The sequence below is a fragment of the Silurus meridionalis genome, chromosome 24 (assembly GCF_014805685.1).
Source record: "Silurus meridionalis isolate SWU-2019-XX chromosome 24, ASM1480568v1, whole genome shotgun sequence".
NCBI lineage: Eukaryota > Metazoa > Chordata > Actinopteri > Siluriformes > Siluridae > Silurus > Silurus meridionalis.
In genome coordinates, this window is record NC_060907.1 from 8705126 (window position 1) to 8728629 (window position 23504).

Genomic DNA, 23504 nt, shown 5'->3' on the forward strand with positions numbered 1-23504 from the left:
CAGCACTAAAGAATTATATATATTTAAAAAAAAACAATTTCGGTAAATATTGAAAATGTGTGTTTTTTCCTTCACACTCATTCCTTTAATTCATCTTAATGATGCATGTTTTTTTCTCATCCTTGAAGTGCATGCATGCAGGTAAGGTTAGAAGTATGCAGTTAGAAGTTAGTATGCTGTGAGGGTTTGGACACAGCCTCTCCTCCACGGCTTGGCTCCTCCTCTCCTCCTCCCGAGCGCCACAAACGGGACAGGGACGAGCGGGTTCGGGCGCGCGCTGCTGTCAGTCCTGTGCGCTGCGCTCGCGCCGTCACCGTCATCCCCTTTTGACCGATGCCTTGGCTTTTCACGCCGCCTCGTTTTTCACGTTTTAGACCCGAGACGGACTTTATTTAGTGCGTTTAGAAGTTTGATTCACTTTCCACCATCTTTCTCTCTTTTTAATCTTAAAAGAAAACATTTTTTGTGACAATTTTGCTCATTAAAAAAAAAAGTTAGCTTTTAGAGATCATGGCAACGTCGGTTCCTTTGCTCCCATCGGCGCCGCTCGCGCACCACGCGCCTCCGCCGATTTCCATCTCTGCCTCGGCCGGTGGTGGCTCCTCGAGCCCGGCGAGCCTGTCTCCATCGCCGTCGTCGCTCGCTCCCTCGGCGGCGTTGAGCCTCTTCCGCTCGGACCTGCTGCCTTCCGCGAGTCCGGCTCTCCCGGTGGGCAGCGCTCCGCACAAGCCCGCGTATGCCACGCCGTCTCCGGTGGAGAGCACGCCGCGCAACAACGAGTGTCGCCTGGTGGAGGTGCGCGGCGCGCGCCTCGCCTCGTTCACCGTCGACGGCCGAGAGCTCATCTGCCTTCCGCAGGCGTTCGACCTCTTCCTGAAGCACCTGGTCGGCGGCTTGCACACCGTGTACACCAAGCTCAAGCGGCTGGAGATCACGCCGGTGGTGTGCAACGTGGAGCAGGTGCGCGTGCTGCGCGGACTCGGCGCAATCCAGCCAGGCGTGAACCGCTGCAAGCTGATCTCGCGCAGGGACTTCGAGGTGCTCTACAACGACTGCACTAACGCCGGGTGGGTACCGGCCACACGTTTGCATGCATTCAACGTGTTACAACTTGTGTTTTGTGCATGAGTAATAGAAGTTTTTTTTTTTGCATGCACGACTCATTTTTAGTAAACTGCGCGTGCAAACAACTTTAAGCAGCATGACCTTGTCTATGAAATGCACTTAAAATGAGTCTCAGTCTTTGTCTCATGGTCAACATTGTCTCAAATTTGTACCCATTTACAAGATTATAAGTATCCTGGGGACGGGGCTTGAACACGTGCGCTCAAAAAAAGTTTTCTGGAAGATATTTCAGCTGTTCTTGAGATTTTCTTGATTGTAAAATCCTTCAAGAATCTGCTGGAGACAGATTTTAGAAAGTGAACTGTCGCATTAACTATCAATAAAGTGCATTTTAAGTGCAGTCATATTACAGGGCAGATGTCCATCACAGCACAGAAACATTTTGCGTAATTAATTCTTGCACAATACAATCAGAGAACAATGCATGAGTTAATTTACTGTAAAGTACATTGGTGTGTAGGATCACCCCATGTGTAGTGGTGCAAACTTTTTCAATATAGAGCAAACCCCTGGGTCGGTTTGTGTTGGCGCTTTGTGGCGAGGCTGCGTTGATAAGGCTTCTGCACGCCTCTTTGGATCTTTTATTGTGGGTCATATCAATGTGATTGATAACACCATGCCAGCTTTAGACCTGCTCTTGAATGGATTCCACTTTGCCGAGCTCGCTGCTCACCATCTGTTCCTTGTCATGGCAGCTTTGTGTCACATGTGCATGGTGGGAATTTGTGCAGCGCAGGTTTGGCTTGTATCAGAACTTCATAACTGATGAACAGCCGTGAGCAGTATTTCAGACATTGCTGATTTGTTAATAGTGCTGGAAGTCTTTCTTTATTCTCTCTCTCTCTTTCTCTCTCTCTCCCCTCCCCTTTCTCTGTGTGTGTACATGATGAAGGGCGACTTGTCTATTTCCGCCTCAATCAGCTCTAATGCCTCAGTATTGATAACATGTCACGGCTTCATTCAGCTCGTCTCCTCTCCACTCAGCGCATGCTGTTGTTCTCCTCACAGTGAGAGATGTTCTGTTCTTATCTCTTCTTGGAAACTGGAAAAAAACAGCAAAACCCAACTAATTACAGGCTTTGCCTCCACATGTAAGCCTACCCAAGCCTATACCGTGAATACAGTGATAATAATTTCATTATAATAACAGACACTAATTATCTCCCAGCATGCAGTTGTAATCCAGTTTACACTATATTAACACTGCTGTTTCAGTCATTTACAAATGTAATGAGTTCAGCCGTGGGAAAGATAGATTAGCGGTTCAGGGTTGGTAGCTCAGTAATGTGTATATGTAGGCGAGTATATTGTAGTCCTGATTTCTGAATTGATATAGTTTTTCCAGGCGAATTCAAATCTGTTAAACTTCAAACTGTTCTTTGTCTAAATACATCATCAACAGTTAACTATCGAAGCTGATTTCTTGAAATTGTTCCCCCTTTTCTACGTTGTCTACGTTGTTTTTCCTTTGATTGACACTTACTGCTGCAGCAGCATCAATATATGTAAATTTGCTTGATTCAGACATGAATCAGTTGGTGAATTTTTTTCAGTTTTGGTCCTGAAAGCTCAATCGTCATGTGTAGTATCTGGTATAGTCAGTTTCCAATAAACATATAGAGTTCCGGCTCAGAGCCATAAAGGTGATTAAAGGATTTGAGGTGATTGTTACGGGTCTAAGCACTGAAACATAAGAGTTAACATCATCTTGGAGGCTCCAATTCATTTTAGGGTCTAGTCACAGGGACCTAAATGCATATACCTCAACCGATCAGCATTATTTTATTTATTTATTTATTTTAAAAAATAAAGATCAATAGTCAAGAATAGAAAATATATCAGATTTTTTTCATTTTACTATTGTCTTTACCAAATACTCAATGTAGAAATCTTACAATACAAGCTACTCAATTCAGTCCTAGTTATACTCCCACTGTTTATCATTCGATATCACATATATGATCAAATAAACAACTGAAGTGTCATATCTCAAAGTGATAATCAACATTATTTGAAGTCACATATCAGGATTATGAACGTGCATCCTATTGCACCACTGATTTACAGCCCAAAGAATAGCAAACCATAATATCTTTATTGGTACACATGTTTACCATCAATGTGGAATGTTGATCCAGTTGCTTATCATAAAATGTTCAGGTCATAAAAGCACCACTGTTTTTCAATGCTGCATCAAAACATGTCCTGGAAACAAAAGTCAAAGTTAATAAGCAGTCAGTAGGTGCATAAATCATATGGCTATCATTCACTGTACAATCTCATGGTTAAATAATAAAAATTAATGACATTTAACTCGACCAAACATTGCTGAGAAATGCAGAGTGTTCAAGGTGTTTCTGTCATGTTTTTTAAAAGGCCACACAGTATGTCATATTAAACTGTAAGTTACTACCTACAAGTCCATGTTTATGAAATGTCAAAAATATAAGTAGCCTACATGTAAAAAAAACTAAGAAGTGAGCGATGATTTCAGTGCGAATGAAGAATCAGATTCAGCCATATGGAAACAACTTTCCAACCTCTAGCATCTTATATATATATATATATATATACTCTATGTTATGCAGCTGAACCAATGTTAACACGAATCAAATCTAGGAACACATGCTTCAATCCAAATACAAAGAAGGATATTAACCAAGAGAAGAGTGAGTTTGATGTGCTTATGTTTGGGGTAGCTGAAAAAGAAAATTAATAAATACTTCAAACACAACCACCTCTAATTCATGTTTCGTGGAATTTATTTCCATAAAATATAACAATAAATTTAATATTAAAAAATGAGGAATGGGGTCATAGAGGTTTGTACTGTGCAATCCTTAAATGTTTTTGTAAAAAATAAACATACAGACAATAATGAATTCTATTAAATCAAATTCAGACTGAATTAAACTTTTGTGTTTATAAATATAGGCAAGAGCTGTGTCTGAACCCCAGTGTGTGCAGCTGTTAATTCAAACGCTTTACATTTTAGTCACAATGTAATAGATGCAACGCCAGAATTTAATATGGCGAAAAACATATACGGACGTGTTAAAGTGCCCGTCTTTATTAATTTAGCCTGTCACTCAGCGGCATTAGGGTGTTCACAAAGTGGAACATGTACTATAAAATTAAACCGAGCTGATTAAAACCCATTTGCCCAAATATGATACAAGTAAGTAATTTCACCACAGTGTGTCAGTTGTGTTTGTTGGTGTGATTTTGTGCAGCTCCTTTTTTGGTGAGCTGACGGATGGAATGCCTGAGCAAAGTCGTCATCACACAAGCATTCAAACGTTTAGTGTGCTGTTTGGGACAGGGCCATGTCATTTTACTGAATCGAATACTTAAAACGAGCTTTTTGTTGAGCGGTGTTAGTGAGAGGCCACCTATCTTAGGGGAGGGTGCTTTAATCACTGGCTCTGTCTGTCTAGTTATCTTCATTCTCTCTCTCACTGCTCTTTGCTAGATGTTAAGTGACTATGACACGAGTCATCAGGAACAGACGAGAATGCCTGATAGGGTGAAATCGCACCTCCGTGCTCCTGCACATTCCTGTTACAGCTAAAACATTCACAAGGAGAGCCCGATTCTCCACAGCAAAATTAATTAACAAGGGCACTCTCGAAGTGTTTCTTTTTTTTTTGTTCCCCCTCTCTTATCCTTTTCTCTCCTTGTTGAATTACGGCCTAATTGTATTAATATTTTTCTCCCCGGGAGGATGAAAAGATCATTTGACGATTGCAGCATTTCGAAATGTGTATCACCACTTTTACGATTAAATTATGCAAATCAGCCCGTCTCCCCGGGCCCGGATTGGCTAATTAGGACGGATATGGGGCGAGGAGTTGTTCAGAAACGTGAGCCGAGTCTTGGCCAAACGAGCAGAAAATTGAAAACGGCCAGGCGGAAAATTTTAGATGGTCTCTTTTTTTTTTTTTTTTGTGCGCCATGATTATTTAATCCTGTCTTCGCTGTTTCAGTGTACATGTAGTTCTCTTGGTTTTTTTTTTTTTTGTCTGAGGTTGCGTGGTTTAGGTGGCAAAATCACAGCTAAGAGCTTAAACATGAGAAGACAGCTGCAGAGACAGTGTCAGAAAATCATCTGTTTTTTCATCAAGAGGTGAAATTTGACCTTTACAATGGCATTTTTTTCAAACCTTATGAAAAGACAGTGCACAGCATGAGAGTGAAGCACCCAGTCACTCTGTCTTCACTTTTTTCATTACTTTTTTTCCTCTCTTGCCATCTCACATCTTTTTTCCTTATAGTCCCAATATTATAGGAAGAGACCTAACATGAAAACATTTAATCAGATAGAACACTCTGATTGTCATGGAGAGAGCAAGAAGCCTATTCTTTCCATCAAGAAACCACTGCAAGTTATGCTGTCTATATCACGAGCGTTGTGGATTCGCAAGAATTTTACAGGACTCACTTTTAAATTACCATCCTGTATCCGTATTACCTTCAAACCAAAATCTGTGATTTGATTATGTACTTATTTATAGTTATATAGCTTTTACTTACTGAGTAAATAACACAAATTATGTAGTAAATACAGTAAAAGGTAAAGGCAGAATATATAATTCAATAAATAAATAATTAATTCATAATTCAACACTTAAAGGTATTGGGTCAGACAGTTTTAGAAAATAAAAATGCATTCTACCATTTTCCATAAAATGGCTTGAATATTCTGGCATGCACATCTGTTTATATACAAGACTGTGGCTCACATTTTTAGAGCAATTTCTTTTTTCTCGGGGATTTTTGACGGGGAGGCCTTGTTCATTTGAAAACACTTGCCTTTGCCGGCTCTCCAGAAGAAAAAGTGACAGAGTAACTGATCCTAGACTTGTGTGTCATGGTAACGCTGATGTGTTACAGCGACTCAAAAGTGACTCATATTGACTCAAGATGGCACGCCATTGCAGATCCCTCTAACATCATGTCATCCAAGCCATTCCCGAAATAGACCATAAAAGGAAAAGTACTTACAGGAAAATGTTGCAGTGAGGTTAGGTGGGCTAATAAACACACACACACACACACACACACACACACACACACACACACACACACAGACATGCACGTTTGGTTAGTTTTTTCTTAATGTTACTTATTCACTTACAGACCCTCGTTAACTCTCTTTATATCTCTTTCACACACACACAGACACACACACAAAGACATGTACTTATTCACACTACCACCTTTGACCCACTGATATTACTGCCTAATGTGATCTCGTCCACACTGCAGTCTTAACTATTATGCATTAAACCCAGGCAATTACCTCAGTGTCTGTGGTGGAAAGACACATCCTCATCACTTCATCCCCTGCTCCATCTCTCTACCCCTGTCTGCCCGCATTTTTCCAAACGCTCTTTGTGCTGACTCAGTCTCAAGTCATTTATCACTTTTTTATTCTCACTCTTTCACACTGATCCAGTATCAGCTCAATTCGCTGATCTCATACCCTCGTATGCCAAAACGTGTACCATCCCTAGTGTGATACTGATATAGTGTGGTTTTTATCAGCTGCTTTTAAGCATATGGATATAAATATAAGACTTAGATAAGTGAAAATGTTCAAGGAAAATGGGGATGATTGGTGTTAGTGAGTTAGTGCAAAGGAAAAATCCATAGGATGCAGCTAGTCAACTAGCTAGCCAGTCTTCTGTTGTAATAGAAACATAGCTAATGCATTTTTTAAGAGCAACAAAGTCATATTTCTAATTCTAATTAGTTTTTAATCCCATGCTTTCTTCTCAACACATCTTGTTTTCAATATGAATTTTAGACTGGATGATACTAGCACAAGCTAATCTCAGTCACTCAAGTAGCACACAACAAAATGAAACTAGCTAGCCACCTGTTTGAGCACTAGCCTTATTGTTGTCCTCCTCATATATTCTGAATTGAATCAAGGATCTGAAGGTGTGAGCTGAAAATTTTGGCTCTGTCTTAAAGCCCTGTCACCACACAGTTTCTGATTGGTCGCTCAATAGCTACATCAGTATCTATGCCATCAATAATGTTTACATATTGCTGCGTAAAGAGCGTTTTGACTGACACTAAAACGTCCTTGTGTTATAGCAGCCTTATAAGTTTATTTGCCCAGCGTGTGTTCTTCAGGATATAATCTTCTATTCTGCACAAGCTGTTGAAGCCATTAAAGATGCATCCGCTACAATAAAGGTCTTGGATGTCCATAAACGACATTTTTGCTCTCAGCAGATTTTTGCAACTCATAAGCCGTAAAAAAACGCTTACGCCGCTCACTTACAGTTCCGCTGTGTCTTACTTACAATCGGCAGGTGCTTTTTATACATTTATTTATTTATTTATTTATTTATACATCAATCATCTTTTCTCAGAAAACAGCTCAGACTTCCAGAAAGTCTTAAAAGGCTATGTGATGCATCACACCTCATTAGTCCTGTGAAGTGACCTTTCTGTCAACATTCTTTCACCACACAACTCTCTGTGTGTGTGTGTGTGTGTGTGTGTGTGTGTGTGTGTGTGTGTGTGTGTGTGTGTGTGTTTGCGAGCTGACTCCAGAGACTCCAGAGTTTGCTTCGCTGAAAAGTAATACTTAAAATGGGACATTTGTGTATAATAAACAGCAGTTAAACCTTTTGTTTCCAAGTATATGCCAGTATTAGGATGTTAGCCAGTGTACCACAAGTGGAACGATGCTGATACCGAGATAAAGTTTGTACAGCTGTTACCAGCATTCCTATTTTGGACAAATTCAAGGAAAGCAATCACAAAAACTTTACCTAACAATTTTTGGTTTATTTTATTTTATTTTTTTTAATTTTGCAATTATAATGAAGACAATAATAAAAACATTAGATGTGTTTGCTAGTGAGAGACATTCAAAAATAATTAAAAGTTGAGCGTGCATAAGTATTCTAAATAATACTTGTAACAAAGGGTGAAACCTTTTTTACAATACTGATTATTGATTTTTACTCTTTTCAGCTAGTTGTTTTGTGAAAAAAGGGTCAAATAATCTTTATATAAACACAAATGTTCCTGGAGGAACCTGGATTTTGGTAGAGAGAACATTTAATACCTTATCAAAAAGCATAGCATATCATAGCATTAGGAAAAGGATTCTCATTTGGGACATAAATAACTTCAAGTTGCAGATTATCCTAAAACTCGTGGGAATCCGCAGTGGGACCGAATGTTCAGGAACGTTAGGAATAACATTTTAAACTATGTTTTCAATAACAAATCTCATAATTTTTTAAACAAATTATTTTATTAAACTGACATTTTGTCTAGATTAATTCACTAAGGTACCATAGAGGCTGCGGGGGTACGTCCAAAATTCGCGGATTTTCGGAACTCGCAGGGAAAGTCTTAGACCGTAACCCCCTTGAGTTCTGGAGGACCACTGTAAGACTCTTTATTAGATGGTTAAAAGCAGCAACTAGGTTTGCTAAAGTTAAATTTATTAAATTATTATATGTTATTTATAACATTTGTAGAAAACTAGCTTATTTTTGTTTAAACTTCTTAATTAGGTTATCAAATGGAGCCTTCACTCTGATGTAAAACTCCTTTATTAAATTTTTAGAAGTTGTAGTCGAGTTTTGTATCAAGCTAGCTAATGTAAAGTATACCAATTTCATTAAGAGATCACAGCCATTAGCTAGCGAGACGGCTAATATTAGTGATAATAGGTTAGGCATTTAACATGATATGGACATTTTATATCCCTAGGCATGTCGTCTCCATCTCCATTTATATACAAAAATCGAAACAAATGTTATATTGCGAATCGTCCAAACACTCAAGGATCCGATTAGTTCTGAAGGAGAAACATTGGAGACCTTGGTGGTAGGTAATAGCCAACTATTGATTGATATCGAAGTGTTTGCTTTCTCAGGGGTATTTCGCATCTCCCTTTCGCACACACACACACATACACACACTTTTCTGCATCTCTTTCCTGTCTTGACCTTCATGTCCACCCCTGAGGAAACATGAGCTGGCATCAGTCAGCACGGTTGATGCTTGATTCTGTGGAGCTTAAACATGCATTGAACAGAGGCTTACAGCAGGGGAATGGAATCGGTGTACATGTGCATGTGTGTGTGTTTGTGTGTGTTTGTGTGTAAATTGTAACCTATCAAGCTTGTATTGTCCTTCCAGACTTTAAGTTTTCCCGTGTGTTTTCCATCTGGCATTACACACGGCCTTGGAGTTTGTGTTGAATAGATCCAGTGGAAGCAGACACCCAATGTATGTGAGTGTGAGTGTGTGTGTGTGTGTGTGTGTGTGTGTGTGCACAAGTGTTTTGATCTTTCTAAGCCCATCGACTCTAGCGAAAAACCCCGCAGCAGCTGCCGAGACACCCGATAGCTCTGTATGCCACGTTAGAGAAGAAAGCGTGATCATGTTCTAGAACAACGGTTTGGTACAGATGATGTCTTAGTCACAGTGTGTGTGTGTGTGTGTGTGTGTGTGTGTGTGTGTGTGTGTGTGTGTGTGTGTGTGTGTGTGTGTTTGTGTTTGTTAGGGACGTGGGTGGACAGTAGGACTGATGAGAAGGGTGGAAAATATCACCTGACATGGAACAGTGGAACAGGCATTATTAATGTCTTTCATGTTTGTGTGTGTGTTGTGTGTGTGTGTGTGTGTGTGTGTGTGTGTGTGTGTGTTGCAGTCAAACAAAACTCAATAGCTTCTGTCAGTGCTCAGCATGTGGTGCAGAAATTTGCTATCCAGGAAAAAACTCCAAATGTCAGCACTCCCAATGTGTGTGTGCGTGCATGTGTTTGTGTGTGTTTGTGTGTGTGTGTGTGTGTGTGTGTGTGTGTGTGTGTGTGTGATTTCTAAAATAGCTCTTTCGTTATTACCATTGTCTCTTTGTCACTTAATCCTCAGTTTGCCTGTACTAACTGTTGAGCATAACCAATGACAAGCAGCTGACAGATCACTTTTATCACCAATGTGCCATTACACACAGATCCAGGATCAGTCGTAAACCTTGTATGCACCATTGCAAAAACAAGAGCAACACTGGCCTCAGATCAGGGTTACATGAGCAAACACAAGAGCAAGTTAGGTTGAAGCCCTAGGCTGTTAAACCGCTCTTGCTTTGTTCAGCTTTCACTGTCTGAGCCACCTGCGGGAAGCAGCTGCTCCTACAATGGACATGTGTTGATATTAAATTATAACTGCTTAAAGGAATAATTTGGTAAAAAAAAAAAAAAAAGAAGTCATTTACACAATCTACACAATCAGCCAAAGCATGTCTGTGGTCTGACATTCGCTTCTTTGCTTTTGTATCAGAGTCATGCAGCTTATTGAAATCTCTCTCACCCAAAACCTTTTACAGGTGTAAGTCTTGCTTGCTGATGTTTCACAGGGATATTCGGTGTTCGCTAATTATGTAATTAAGTTGGATTTATATTATATTATCATCTGGATTTCATACCAGCTATCTGGCAAGACACACACACACACAAACACACACACACACACAGGATGGCCTAGAGGATAGATAAATTCTTTATTTCACTAAGGGAACAAAGAATTCTGGTTGTCCAAACTGATCAGCTGAAGTGAATATGTAACATGTAAACATGTGACTGTCAACATGTAACTGTTCAGTAACATGTTGACATTTGGGTTTACAGATTTCAGGAATACGATGTCTTAAACCATAAAAAATAGCTTGAGAGTCTTAAATGAATTATGTACAGTAAGCTGATGTGTTTAATCGCTTGTTGTTTTAAGTCAAGCAATACAGTCCAAGATAGGTCAAACTAGGAATTACAAACTTAAGGACACAAACAAATAAAGAAAAACACACCCTTAGCTTGGAATTCTTACTCATTACATCAAGTGTCCTAAACCCTGAGAACAACATGTCCTCATGTCAGCATTCAGTAAATGAAATGTCACTTCACTGTTTAGGTAATTAGGTTTGCAGTAAAATTTACTTTAAATCAGTCACCAAAAACACATGAGCTGGTTAAATCTTTAACAATGACAAGTTTATTTCACTTGCTTTTAAAAAAAAAAAACATAATAAAATCATGAATAGGGCGTTAAAAAACAAATTTTTATGGAGGTGTCCACCTTTTGGGTAAATTTTAGCTTGAAAATTATAAAATTTTAAATGCAACTTCCAATATATAAATATATAAATATAAATTAGGGGTGTAATGTACACATATTTGTATATCGCTAAAGAATCCATAGCGTTAGCGTTAGCCGCTAACTAAGAAGAGGCTAGCAATATGAATTCTTAAGCGTTTTATGTACAGCTTCAAAAAATGTTCTTAAAAGAAGAAAATCCTGACAATTTTGCATATCGAGGAAGTGAATGAATAAAGGATGGAAGGAAGGAATTAAGACATTTGTTAAAGTATGCTGAAATAAGTAGAACAGTTAAGTAGATCATATCTTCAGAAAATATAATATAAAATGTAAAACACACACACAAACACGCATACACTTACATATACATTTTGTTTAATTAATTTTATTTGTGCAAATTTAATTGATTACCCAATTTAATCAATATAATAAAAAAGTATATTGCATTAATTAGATTTATTCTATTCTAATTTTTATAAAATATAATTTTATTTGTTATTTAACCAAGTGGCCATTTCATTTCAAATAAATTTTAATGTAACAAACTGTTCAAATGTTGATCACAAATTTTTATAATAATAATAATAGGCTACGTTAATAATAACGTTTGCATTTCTTCCCCCCCAACCGGACCAAAATGTAACTAAACTGTGGCAGTTTTAAAAAGTGAGCATCAGATACAAGTTGTCATTTGTATCATGATGCATAATTTTTAACATATTTGCATTGATACAAAATTTTTTTTTTATATATATATAATTATTAGTAGATGCGTCATACTTTTAATATTTAGAAAGTGGTCAATAATTTGTGAGCAATATTTTATATGTAGATAATTTCTCCTCGCTAAACTGTTTCTCAAGACGTTCTCTCAGCACCACTGCTGCTACGTGAATATGACGTATCACAACACTACAAAGAACAAGGAGTCACAGGGAAAATAGATTAACATGGCAGAGGTAGAGCTGCATCTTACTGGAGAAAAAACAGGAAAAGAGTGTCTGGGTTTTTTTTTTGTTTTTTTTGTTTTTTTGCACTTTTGAAGGTTTGTGAAAGGGCCATGCATTAGAAGTCATGAGGCACTTAAGTAAATTTATGTTTTGCTGTCTGTCTGACCCAGAGAAATAAACGTAAACTATCTGCACCATATTGAATTGCATAGCATCATATTTTTTCCATTGCTTTGTATTGCATTGAATCGCATTGTGTTGAATCAATTTAATGTATCATATTGTTGCCTATGCATCGAGATGTGAATCATTTTGGCCTAATATGCTGGCATATCGTAGGTTTGAGCAGCTGATTAACGGAAAATGTTTTTTAAGTGGCTTTCAATACATCTTCATAGCCTCAGCAGACAACTAAAGAAATAATCATTCAATACCAAACTTGTCCTGGTATGTTTGGTGTATAATGATATTGATGAATTTAGAGCAACCTACTCTTCTGGTAAAAGTTGTGCACAGTGTGAGATAGCTGTCTCTATGCCTTTCTGAATAGGACATCTTCGGATTTTGCCAACCTACACAGGAAGTCTCCTCGTCAATATAATATTGATGGAGATGATCGTTTGAGATGTCCATCCTAGAAACATGGAGTATTGAATATTACTGTATAGAGTCTGTTTTTCTGTACAATATATATAACAAATTATAGGAACATTCCCCTGTTACACATATGTACATATTTACACTCTAACTCACACACACACACACACTCACAGATACACACAGGAGGCTACCCTTTGCCCAGCAGCAGTCTAGCTGCAGTTTTATATTGTAGCTGAATGTGACCTTAGTAAAACACATGGGGCTGAAATTTAATCGAGATTCAATTTTCCATCTGGCTGCTAATGAAGCATTTTTTAGCTCCATTACCTATTAGCACCGGTCGCTGTTTACCGTTTAACTGCGCTCCTGTGTATTGTGTATAGAGACAAAATGACCATTTTTTTTGCTTACACGTGCATTTAGAAAGAGCCAAAACCGACCTATTCAAATCAGTGCCCCATGTTCAATATTTATGATTGGATGTGTATTGGACAGATGTCTAATTCTACACACTCAACTCTTTCATTACTAGTATTTATTATTTACAAGTGTTATCAGTTCACTCAGTTCACTTTTTTGTTTCTATTCAAATCACACATGATTTGAATTTTTCATGACATATGTGACGTATTGAGACGGGCGTGATGTCATGAGAGACGGTCAAATGCACACTCAAATGCTGGCTTTACAGAGAAACAGAGAACTAAAGGGACACGGCTAAAGACATTGAGTATGGATGAGGGACGTAGTCAAGGGCACAGGGAAGATTCAAACCTTCCGACCCTGTTATTCATCATGTAGAATCCTGACCCACTGAGCCGCTCTCATACAGAGACAATAGGGCAACAGAAATATGTCCCGCTAAATACTCGGTGTGTGTGTGCGTGTGTGTGTTTGTGTGTGCATGTGTGTGTGCGTGTGTGCATTCTGGCAGTAGGAAAGTGAGCCAGCATGGAGTAGAGGAGGGAAAGACGTCAGAGGGAGATTTTAATTAAAGTATGAAATGAGAGGTCACGCGTTCTGACCCCCCCTCACACACAAGTACACACATACGAAAGTAGACACACACACACACACACACACACACACACACACACACACACAGAGACACACACTAGTGGTCCCCCCCATCTCTCGGCTTGATGACTTTTCCATGAAAGGGTTTTTCATTATTTCCACCTCAGGGAGTCTCAGTGTTCCGGCTCCCTCTGTAGTGCACAGAAATCTGCATTGTGATTGTGTGATTGTGTGTGTGTGTGTGTGTGTGTGTGTGTGTGTGTGTGTGTATGAAGTGAGGTGATGTTTTTGACTTGGCTTGATTATTAACGTACCATTCTGCTTGTTTGATCATAAAGGCACTAAACCCTGGTGCGCAGACACACAAACACACACACACAGACAGACACACACACAGACAGGCACACACACACACACACACACACACACACACACACACACACAAACAGGCACACACAGAATGTTGCAGAATAAGAGGTAACGAAAACGGTTCATTAATTTTCTGGGTTGTTTCTCAAACATAAACTGAATTACAGTGCTTAGCTTCAGATTGAATTAGAATGAATGAACTGAAATGCAATCCTTTTCTACGTGTTGAGATGAAGTGTTATTCATTTAGCAGGTGCTTTACAAGCCAGGCAGAATTCATTTCAAATGCACAAGGGTTAGGATTTTGAACAGGCTCAAATTTCTGGCTCACCAGAACCTGTAATCAGATCAAATTTTATTAGCAACATAAGCCAATTTTCAGGAGGAGTTTAAAAGTTGCAGTTACACACTTGAAATGCTGTTTGGAATTTTTGTGTAGCAGGTGATGTGCTGAAATACAATCTCACAATACAAACATTTCTACAAAATATTTGTAAACACATAACCATAAGATTTGTATGTGCTTTTTGAACATCCCATTCCATATTTGCTCTATATTTCCTGTTAGACTAACCTCTACAAGGGTGTTAGTAAAGTCAGGTACTCATGTAGGTGAGGTGAGGAAGCCTGGAATGCAGTCAACGTGAAAAATTCATTCCAAAGGTGTTCAATAGGGTTGAGGTCAGAGCTCTATACCAGGCCACTTAAGATCTTCCAACATGTGTAAACCATATCTTTATGGAGATGGATTATTGGAGCGTTGTCATGCTGGAGGTCTTCTGGTTAAAGTGAAAGGAAGATTAAATGCCACCAAATCCGAAGACATCCTAGGCAGTTGTGTGACTTTGTGGTACAATTCGCAGGAAGAATCATATATGGCTGGAAAAGTGAAGTGTCTCAATTCTTATGTTCATATAGTGTATATGATTGTTTACATACTTCCAGACGGATTTCTATTGTAATGTTTAAGAGAAAGAATCTAGTTAAGTTTTAAAATGTTATATCGAAAGGCCTATTGTAGTTTAATTGATCACAATATGATAATATGATATGAGCTTACAATTATATAACCCAGCCCTGATATATGATGGCGTACTTCTCACATTCTGGCAAACAGATCCGTACAATATTCAACCAATCAGAATAAGGAGGCGTTTCTACCTGTCAATCGTATTGATCATCAACTTGAAAGATACAATAAAGAAAAAGCCAAAAAAAAATCTTTCTGTAATGTTTGTGCCAGAGATTTCTGTATTCAATTAATGGTTTTACGAAGACAAACAATGTCTTGGATAAAAAACAAAGATATTACGGACCATTGATGCCCTTCAGGGTATGTGAAAAGCTCAGTCCGAGTGTTTATTCTTCCAAATAGAAATTATTTCGCTCACACTTTTTGCTTATACCTGTCCATAAACCAGGGAGGATGCTAACATCTTTCAATACCTTATTTAGCTGAAAATTGCAAGCCTATAAAATTAATGAATACGCACACACGCACACACATGGATGCACTTCCTGGAAGGAAATTACCGCTCTGGGTTTGGTGTTTTCTGCGTAACTTGGTAACGTGGCGTTTAGCGTAGTTGTGTTTTCGCGGGATAGAAAGTAAACTGCCGTGTGCTTGTTAAAAAGGCTGTGGTACAGTAGCCTGCAGGCTGTGTGTGTGTGTGTGTGTGTGTGTGTGTGTGTGTGTGTGTGTGTGTGGATGTATGGTCTCTGTGGGAGAATAGGTCTTAATGAGTTATGTGTAAACACACTGTGTGTGGTGTGGGAAAGGGAAAAAGGGAAGTGGGGGTTTTAATGCACCGCATGCTGCAGACAGCAAGATGACAATAAAAAACACACACTGAGAGGAAAGGATGGGTGTGATTGTGTACGTGTGTGTGTGTGTGTGTGTGTGAGGGACGAGAGATATAAAGAAAGTCGCCATAAACCCACACACAAAGAGGCAAGGGCTGTATATAAACTTTTGTATTTTCCCTCCATTAGGTTTAAAAGGAAACCCTGAGAGCTTAAAGATACTTACACACACACACACACACACACACACACACACACGTGCATGTGTCCCATATCTGCCATGCGCCTTAGAGGGTATGCAGTGATTTATACGGCACCGTGAGGATCTGCCTATTTTAGTTGTGGTCCTGGGCTGAGTGGAGGACAGAAGGGACACACGGCGTCTCAGTGAGGCCAAAGACACGCCGTACACTGTGGCCTATATACAGCTTCTACATACACCACTGCAGTGAGAGTCAGGGTGAACTCGTCCTGTGCTGTCCCACATACACCAAGGACATGAGAAGCCTCACACACTCACTCATGCACACACACACACACACACACACACACACACATACACACACACACAGTGACAGATGAGAGACAGTGACGAGACTCTTGTGTCTCACTGAACCTTTTTATTGCAGGTCACTGGGACAGGAACTCTGTACATCTCTACATCTGTATATCAGTTCTATCTGTTGTGTTGGGTCTGTGATGATCGCAAATGTTGTGCTATTTTATGAGTTGCTCAGTAGCTCATGGTTTTATAACCACAATGACTTAAAGACTGTAAAAAGATCATTACTCATAATCTTACCCTCCACTGCTCATGTTAGTTCTCTCTCTCCAGTGTTCTGTATTGTCTAAAGACTATAATCACAGTCACCCAAATGAGGATGGGTTCCCCTTTTGAGTCTGGTTCCTCTCAAGGTTTTTTTCTCATAACATCTAAGGGAGTTTTTATATACATCGTTCACCTTCACTGTTGATTTCTGTAAAGCTGCTTTGAGACAATGTCTGTTGTGAAAAGTGCAATAGAAATAAACTTGACTTGACTTGAATATATTTTTCTTTTCTTTCTCTCTGTTTCTCTTACTCATGTCTTTCTTTCTTTCTTTCTTTCTTTCTTTCTTTCTTTCTTTCTTTCTTTCTTTCTTTCTTTCAGATAATATATAATCCAATAAGAATTTCAGTGCCAATTAAAGTCAGCACTACCTGTGCGTTACAGTAAAGAGTCACATGCTTGACCTCTGACCCTGCTGTCAGCTCCCTGTCGCTTTCAGCTGTAATGAGAGACAATAATAACAGCTTAAAACCAGCTTTTTGAATTAACCTTTTGACTTTTGCCCGACGCTGAACTGAGCAACATATTTATAGCCGCAGCACTGATCACCGCGACCCGGCCATGACGAGGTGTTCAAGATGATTGGAATCTAATTAAAGACTCAATTTAATGAAGTGGATACAGACCTAGAGCTCCCAAATCCTCCACTGTTTGTATTCCAGATTGAAACACCATGTTAGGGAACACATCAGGAAGCCTACATGCCAGAAACCCACACAGGCTGACTGGGGAAAAAAAATGTACATGTTGAAGTTACCACTTTTACATGTTTTTTTTTTCATGTGGCATTCAAATAAATAAATAAATGTAAAACCTAAAGCTGAGTGTATGAGAGTTAGTTGTTTATCACTGGGATTTCCACTTGCCTTTTTGCCAGTAGTTTCACCTCTGAGCGTGCACTTCCCAAATTGAGTGCAATTCCATTTTATTTATACTTCACTTTCAACAATAGACATTGTCACAGAGCAGCTTCTCAGAAAATCTGGACGTACATTTAGATCCCTAATGAGCAAACCAGAGGCGGTTATTGAAAAGAAAAAAAAACAACTCAGGAACAAACCTCGAGACAAAACAGCTTCAAAAGGGAATCGGTCGCGTTCTGGTTCACTTCATGTAGTAAAATTCATTAAAAAAAAATCTTTTTTATTTTCCAGGTTTCCTGATGTGCTCATGTCTTGTGCACATTCAACAGTCCAGAGTATTCATCCTTGTGCATTTGTTAAAAAAAATGAAAAGGAAAGAAAACATCTAATAACCGCTGTTTGAACCCACGACTTACCACCAGCTCTTTTTCTTTTTCTGTTTTGATTATCTGCAGTTCATGTTGTCTTTAAGACTCTCTTCAAGAACTATTTGATCCCGCTGATTCATGTGTTTATGTTAGTCTCTTGATCTCTCTCGTTCTCCTAGGTCTCTTGTCAGTTATAACTAATCGGACTTGCTGTGTTTTGATGTTAAATAAATACAGTTTACAAAGTAAAAAGGCAAGGCATTGAGAAAAATCACCAAACATTGAGTCTGTTTCTGGGTTGACTTGTAAAACAGCCTTCGCCCCTATAGGAAGTGTAGGTTTTCTGTTGGAGATTTCTTTTTTAACTTTATTTTGCAAAAAAATTCGGACAGGATGACAAAAATATTATATAGAGCTCTACGAGGAAATGGTCCTGATATCAAATAAAGTTGCAACAGAACGATCGCCATTTTATAAACATTTATTAACAAATTTTGGTTTTTAGATTTTAAAAAAATAAAATACAACAAATGAACTGATTTTAGTGAACACCACATTTTTTTCAATATAAAAATCAAATCGAATCAAATGTTATTTGTCACATACACATACAGAGTACGATATGCAGTAAAATGCAATAAAATGAGGAGAGAAAAAAAACAAGGAAATATAAGGTAGATAAATAAAAATACAAAGTATAAACTATATAAAATATAAAATATATAAAGTATCTGAAGTGTGTAGTAATGTTATCATATTGTGGCATCAGTATTTGTATTGTCATATCATCCTTTGATTTGCTTGGAATGGCAGTAATCCAACACACAAACAAACAAATGGTCTGTAAATGGCTCCTTTGTATATTGAAACCTGATCGACTCCTTTGTTTTGTGACACACTAATACTTTTCTGTTCCTTTTTTAACACCAAATAAAAGTTCCTAATAAAATTAGAAAGATAGTAAAAGAGGGCAAAACGTGACTGGGTAGGAGGGGTGGCATATTCTCTGTAGCATCACATCTCTAACATCACATCTCTTATGTATGTGGAAGAGGGCAGATAGCTGTTTGCTTCATGTGTGCTACGCAGCCCTGCAGTGCAGCATTAAGTGCAGTGCGGAGAAAAAAATTAGTTTGACCGTCTTGACATGTCGCAGGGGAAGCATGTGGAAGGTAGCTGCTGTCTGATACTGCAGGGTCATCACAAGTGGAAGAAAATGGAGGACAAATAGGCAGAAGTTAGAGTTTTACAAAAAAATTATCAAAGGCTAATGATTAATAAAATAAGCCAAACTTGATTTTTATAAAATTTAGGATGACCTTAATCCATTATGGCCCAGTTTCCCAACAGTATTGTAAAGTTCATTTTAAACTGGTAGAGAGTGATGTTTTCTCTCCCCTTTCACAATGATCTTTGTACTGCAGTGCTTTGGGGGAAAACTCAGCCTAGTTTGTGCATTAATCATCCAGAAGTAACAGAGACGTCCATACGTTAGCCGAAGACATAACGAATGGTCTCTGTGCTAACGCCTTACACGGACTACAAGGTCTCTGCAATAGGGTTGACTCACTTTCATTGCAACACATCAATGAGTTATCATCTTCATAAACACATATTGCACAATCGGACAGGTGAGCGATCTGGTGATTTATACGGAGTGTTTGCTTTCTGTTTAGCGCAATAATGTTATAAACGACGTGCTTCATGTACAAATTTGGACTGTAATAATCAGGTTGTTTCAGGAGCAGCTGTTATTTTGGAGAAGGTCAGAAAGGGAATTGTGGGAATTACTGAAATCTCTATAGACTTACAGCACCCGGAGGAGGTTTTGGTTAGTTTATGTTTGTCCTGAAATAGTGTGTGTGTGTGTGTAAGTGTGTTTTGGAAAAAAAAGCTCTGTTTGTTAAATGTTTGCTGTACTATTATTTCCGTTGCTGATATTTCCTGTTTTGTGTGTGTGTGTGTGTGTGTGTGTGTGTGTGTGTGTGTGTGTGTGTGTGTGTGTGTGAGAGTGTGTGATGAGAATGGGAATGTACAAGTCATGTTTGTATGTAAGACACAGATGTTTAACCTCTTTCTCTCTCTCTCTCTCTCTCTCTCTCTCTCTCTCTCTCTCTCTCTCTCTCTCTCTCTCCTCTTTCTCTGAAGTTCACAGCACTATTTACATAGCTTTCATTACATACTGCAGCACAGACTGCAGCATAAATAGTGGCTTATTTGGGCAGCGGCTTTCACACAGAGACCCGATAAGGGCTCCAATTACGGCCCTTGGTGAAGCAACTTCCTGTTTGAGGTCTGAATAAGGGATGTTTGTTTCTCGCCTTCCCACTTTGACCCTGGCGTAAACCCCCCACTGTTTCCTCAAAGGGTCTTTCCACTCCAATTTGTGTGTATATGTGTGTGTATGTGTGTTTAGTGGTCGTTTATTATTAATATGAAAATTCAAATATTACACTGTTCAGTAAAGGCCAGTAAAAGGTCTCAATGTCTTTTGTTTGGAGCTTCCTTAAAGAAAATAATTTTCTGCTAATACACTTACATTATTCATTTGGCTGAAGCTTTTATCCAAAGTGACTTTTAAATGAAGATGAACGACTGTGACCGGACCAGATGTCCAGTCTCATGAGAAGAACAATTGAAAATCAATTGAAATAAAAATTAGCGTTCTGTCAGTCCATTTACAAAAAAAAAATACTTATAGTAAAATGTTCAAAATGTTGAATAATTTATGCTGTACTAGTTTTATGTTTGTCCAATAATATGCTCTTTAATACATCAATGTCAATATTCTGTGTATTTTGTTGTATCTTAATTGGCTTACTGTGAAATGACAAATTACCAGGAAATGTCGAAATAATTGACAGACATATAAACAGCATCCACTGAAAGTTTTTTCTCCAAATGTTTGGCTTGTTGCATCAACCACCATGTTTAATCCACAGCACCCTCATACAGCTCCAAACTCTTTTCAAAGCAAACTGTAAAAATGTGCCTAAAAAGTCCCTTTTCATTGGATTTAGTACTTTAATGAAGTACATTGACTTTCACAGTGTGGACACATTACAAATACACTTGTACACTTGCTATTGTACTTTATTTTATTGCAATTCAACTGTCATGTTCCACCCATTACCATGTATCACAGGACAACCAGGTGGGGGCAAGCGCTGGCATGTACCCGCATGGAGCCACTCCTATCATAAGGGAGTTTAAAACAGATGTAGAAAAAGGTGCTATCTACCATCTTCTGCATACATGAGCTCATTGAAGCCTATGACTAGCCATTGGTTGTCAAGGCAATGTTGAACTCAAACTCACTGTCTCTTATTGATGATGAGAATGCTTTTCTCTGGTTCTTCCTTCTGGGAACTTGTAAATTAAACACCAACACTGAATTAATAAATTGGGCTGTAGTCTAGTGGCATTTTTGACATACTATTTATTATGGTACAGTTTTCAGTGCACTCAAATATTGTAAATAATTGGAATTTAGAGCATTTTAATAGATTACATCAGATTAGATTAGATTAAACTTTATTCTAATTGTACAAGGTACATGTCCAGAGCCAATGAAAGGCAGTTAGCATCTAACAAAGATTGGATAAGATGCCTATTTACAATAAATAGCCGATAAACAGATACATAGGGTATGATTTCATATGTACAGGGGTGAGGGTGAATAATGTACAGAAGGTGCAGTAGGTAATAATATATGGTGTATATAGCAATATACAATATACTGTGCAAAGATTATGCATAGACAGACATGTCAGAAGATAATATACTCAAATAGAATGATATAGTTGTGTACAAGTATGTATGATACAGTATATACAGTATAAATATGGGTGGAATATACAATAGTGCAATGATAAAGGTGAGTTACGGATGGTGCAAAAATGTGTAGTGGATAAGCAGCGCAAAATCCTCAAACAACAGAAAATAAAGCAAAATACACAAAAGGTGAGAATGCAGTATTGTATTGTTAACATTGTATCATGATTAGCTGTTCAGTGCAGTAACAGCCACATGTGTCTCTGAGGCACCTGTAGCATCTGCCAAATGGGAGCAGGATAAATATTCCATGATTGGGGTGAGAGGTATTTTTGAGAATGCCCCTCGCCATTTGCAAACAGCATTTCTTGTGAAAGTTGGGCAGTTTTTACCACCCTTTGATGGGCTTTACGTTCTCAAGCAGTGCAGCTGCTGTACCACACTGAGATGCAGTTAGTGAGGATGCTCTCAATGGCACGGCAGTAAAACTTTCCAACCTTTTTTTTTTTTTGCAAAAATTTAAATTTTTCTACGTAAAGCAGACAGGAACCAAATTATTAGAAATGCTATAAAATGTGTTGTTATTATAGGCTAAAAAAAGGAACAAAGTCACCTACACATTAACCTTCATCAGGAAATCTAGATTTCATAAGCAAATTGGCAATGCATCCAACCCTATACACCCCACCTGCTTTCTCCTGGCAATATGGCTTGGTGTGAGAGGAGCATTGAAACCCGAACCATGATTTATGAAATTCGAGAACAGGGGATTGTTCGAAAGGAGGTCAATGAAGAAAAGAGTTGTATGAATGTTGGGAATTTGGCCGGATTTATTTTTACACAGGTATGTGGAGAATGTAAGAGAAAGTGCAGAACACACACCAGAACAACTTAGGGTTCTTGGTAAGGTTATGGAAATGAGTGTAAATGTCATTGCTCATCCATAGAGTTTTACATTTATTGATTTGCATTTATGTGAAGCAAGCAGAATTCCACCCAGTTAAAGAGGTGAGAGGCGAAGGGTTGAAGGTCCTGTCCTATTTATTTCGGCTTTGGGATTTGAATTCGTGACCTGCTGGTCATCACAATGTAACCTTGATTTCTGAGCTAGCACTGATCTCATTAATGAGGGTAAAGACGCAGACGTGTGAGGGAAAAGTTGCACTGTATGTAGGAATGGATGACTAGGTATGCAAAAAGAAGAGAGGACTAGGAGACCAAAGAGAGCGTAAGGAAAGAGCTGATTAATATGCAGAGTTAATGAAGCAGTGAATAGGAGACAGGTGTGTAAGTAAGTGTGTGTGTGTGTGTGTGTGTGTGTGTGTGTGTGTGTGTGTGTGTGTGTGTGTGTGTGTGGGCGGATGTGTGTTTGTGCACCAGCAGCAAACACTCAACTAGGACACGTCTCTTCCTACCACACACAAAAACGACTAATATTATCCAATCAGGGTAACTGTTGTTACAGTTACCAGTGTACAATGTTCATCACAAGACTTTCTATGCTCATTTAGGTCACGTCCTGTTCACCTGAAATAAACAGGAAAACAAACGATTCCTTCTATAATTAAACAATGTAGATGGTGTGTACAGTTTTCTTTGTTGTTGGACATATGTAAATTGAATCAAATGCAAGTCAAGGATCATGACGGAATGTCCCATGAAGCTGAAAACA

General features: G+C 38.5%; 1 protein-coding gene across 3 annotated transcripts in view; it reads left to right on the forward strand.

Moving 5' to 3' along the window:
* The first annotated feature begins 219 nt into the window (after positions 1–219).
* dachc (dachshund c) overlaps positions 220–23504 on the forward strand; it is a 66169-nt gene continuing 42884 nt past the window's right edge. For 2 of the 3 annotated variants that reach the window (XM_046837901.1, XM_046837902.1), the window contains exon 1: positions 221–1067. In XM_046837901.1, coding sequence (XP_046693857.1) covers positions 511–1067 — 557 coding nt within the window. In that variant the 5' untranslated portion in view covers positions 221–510. Of the gene's footprint in view, positions 1068–23504 lie in introns of all 3 variants that reach the window. The other variant, XM_046837903.1, reaches the window with a different exon arrangement.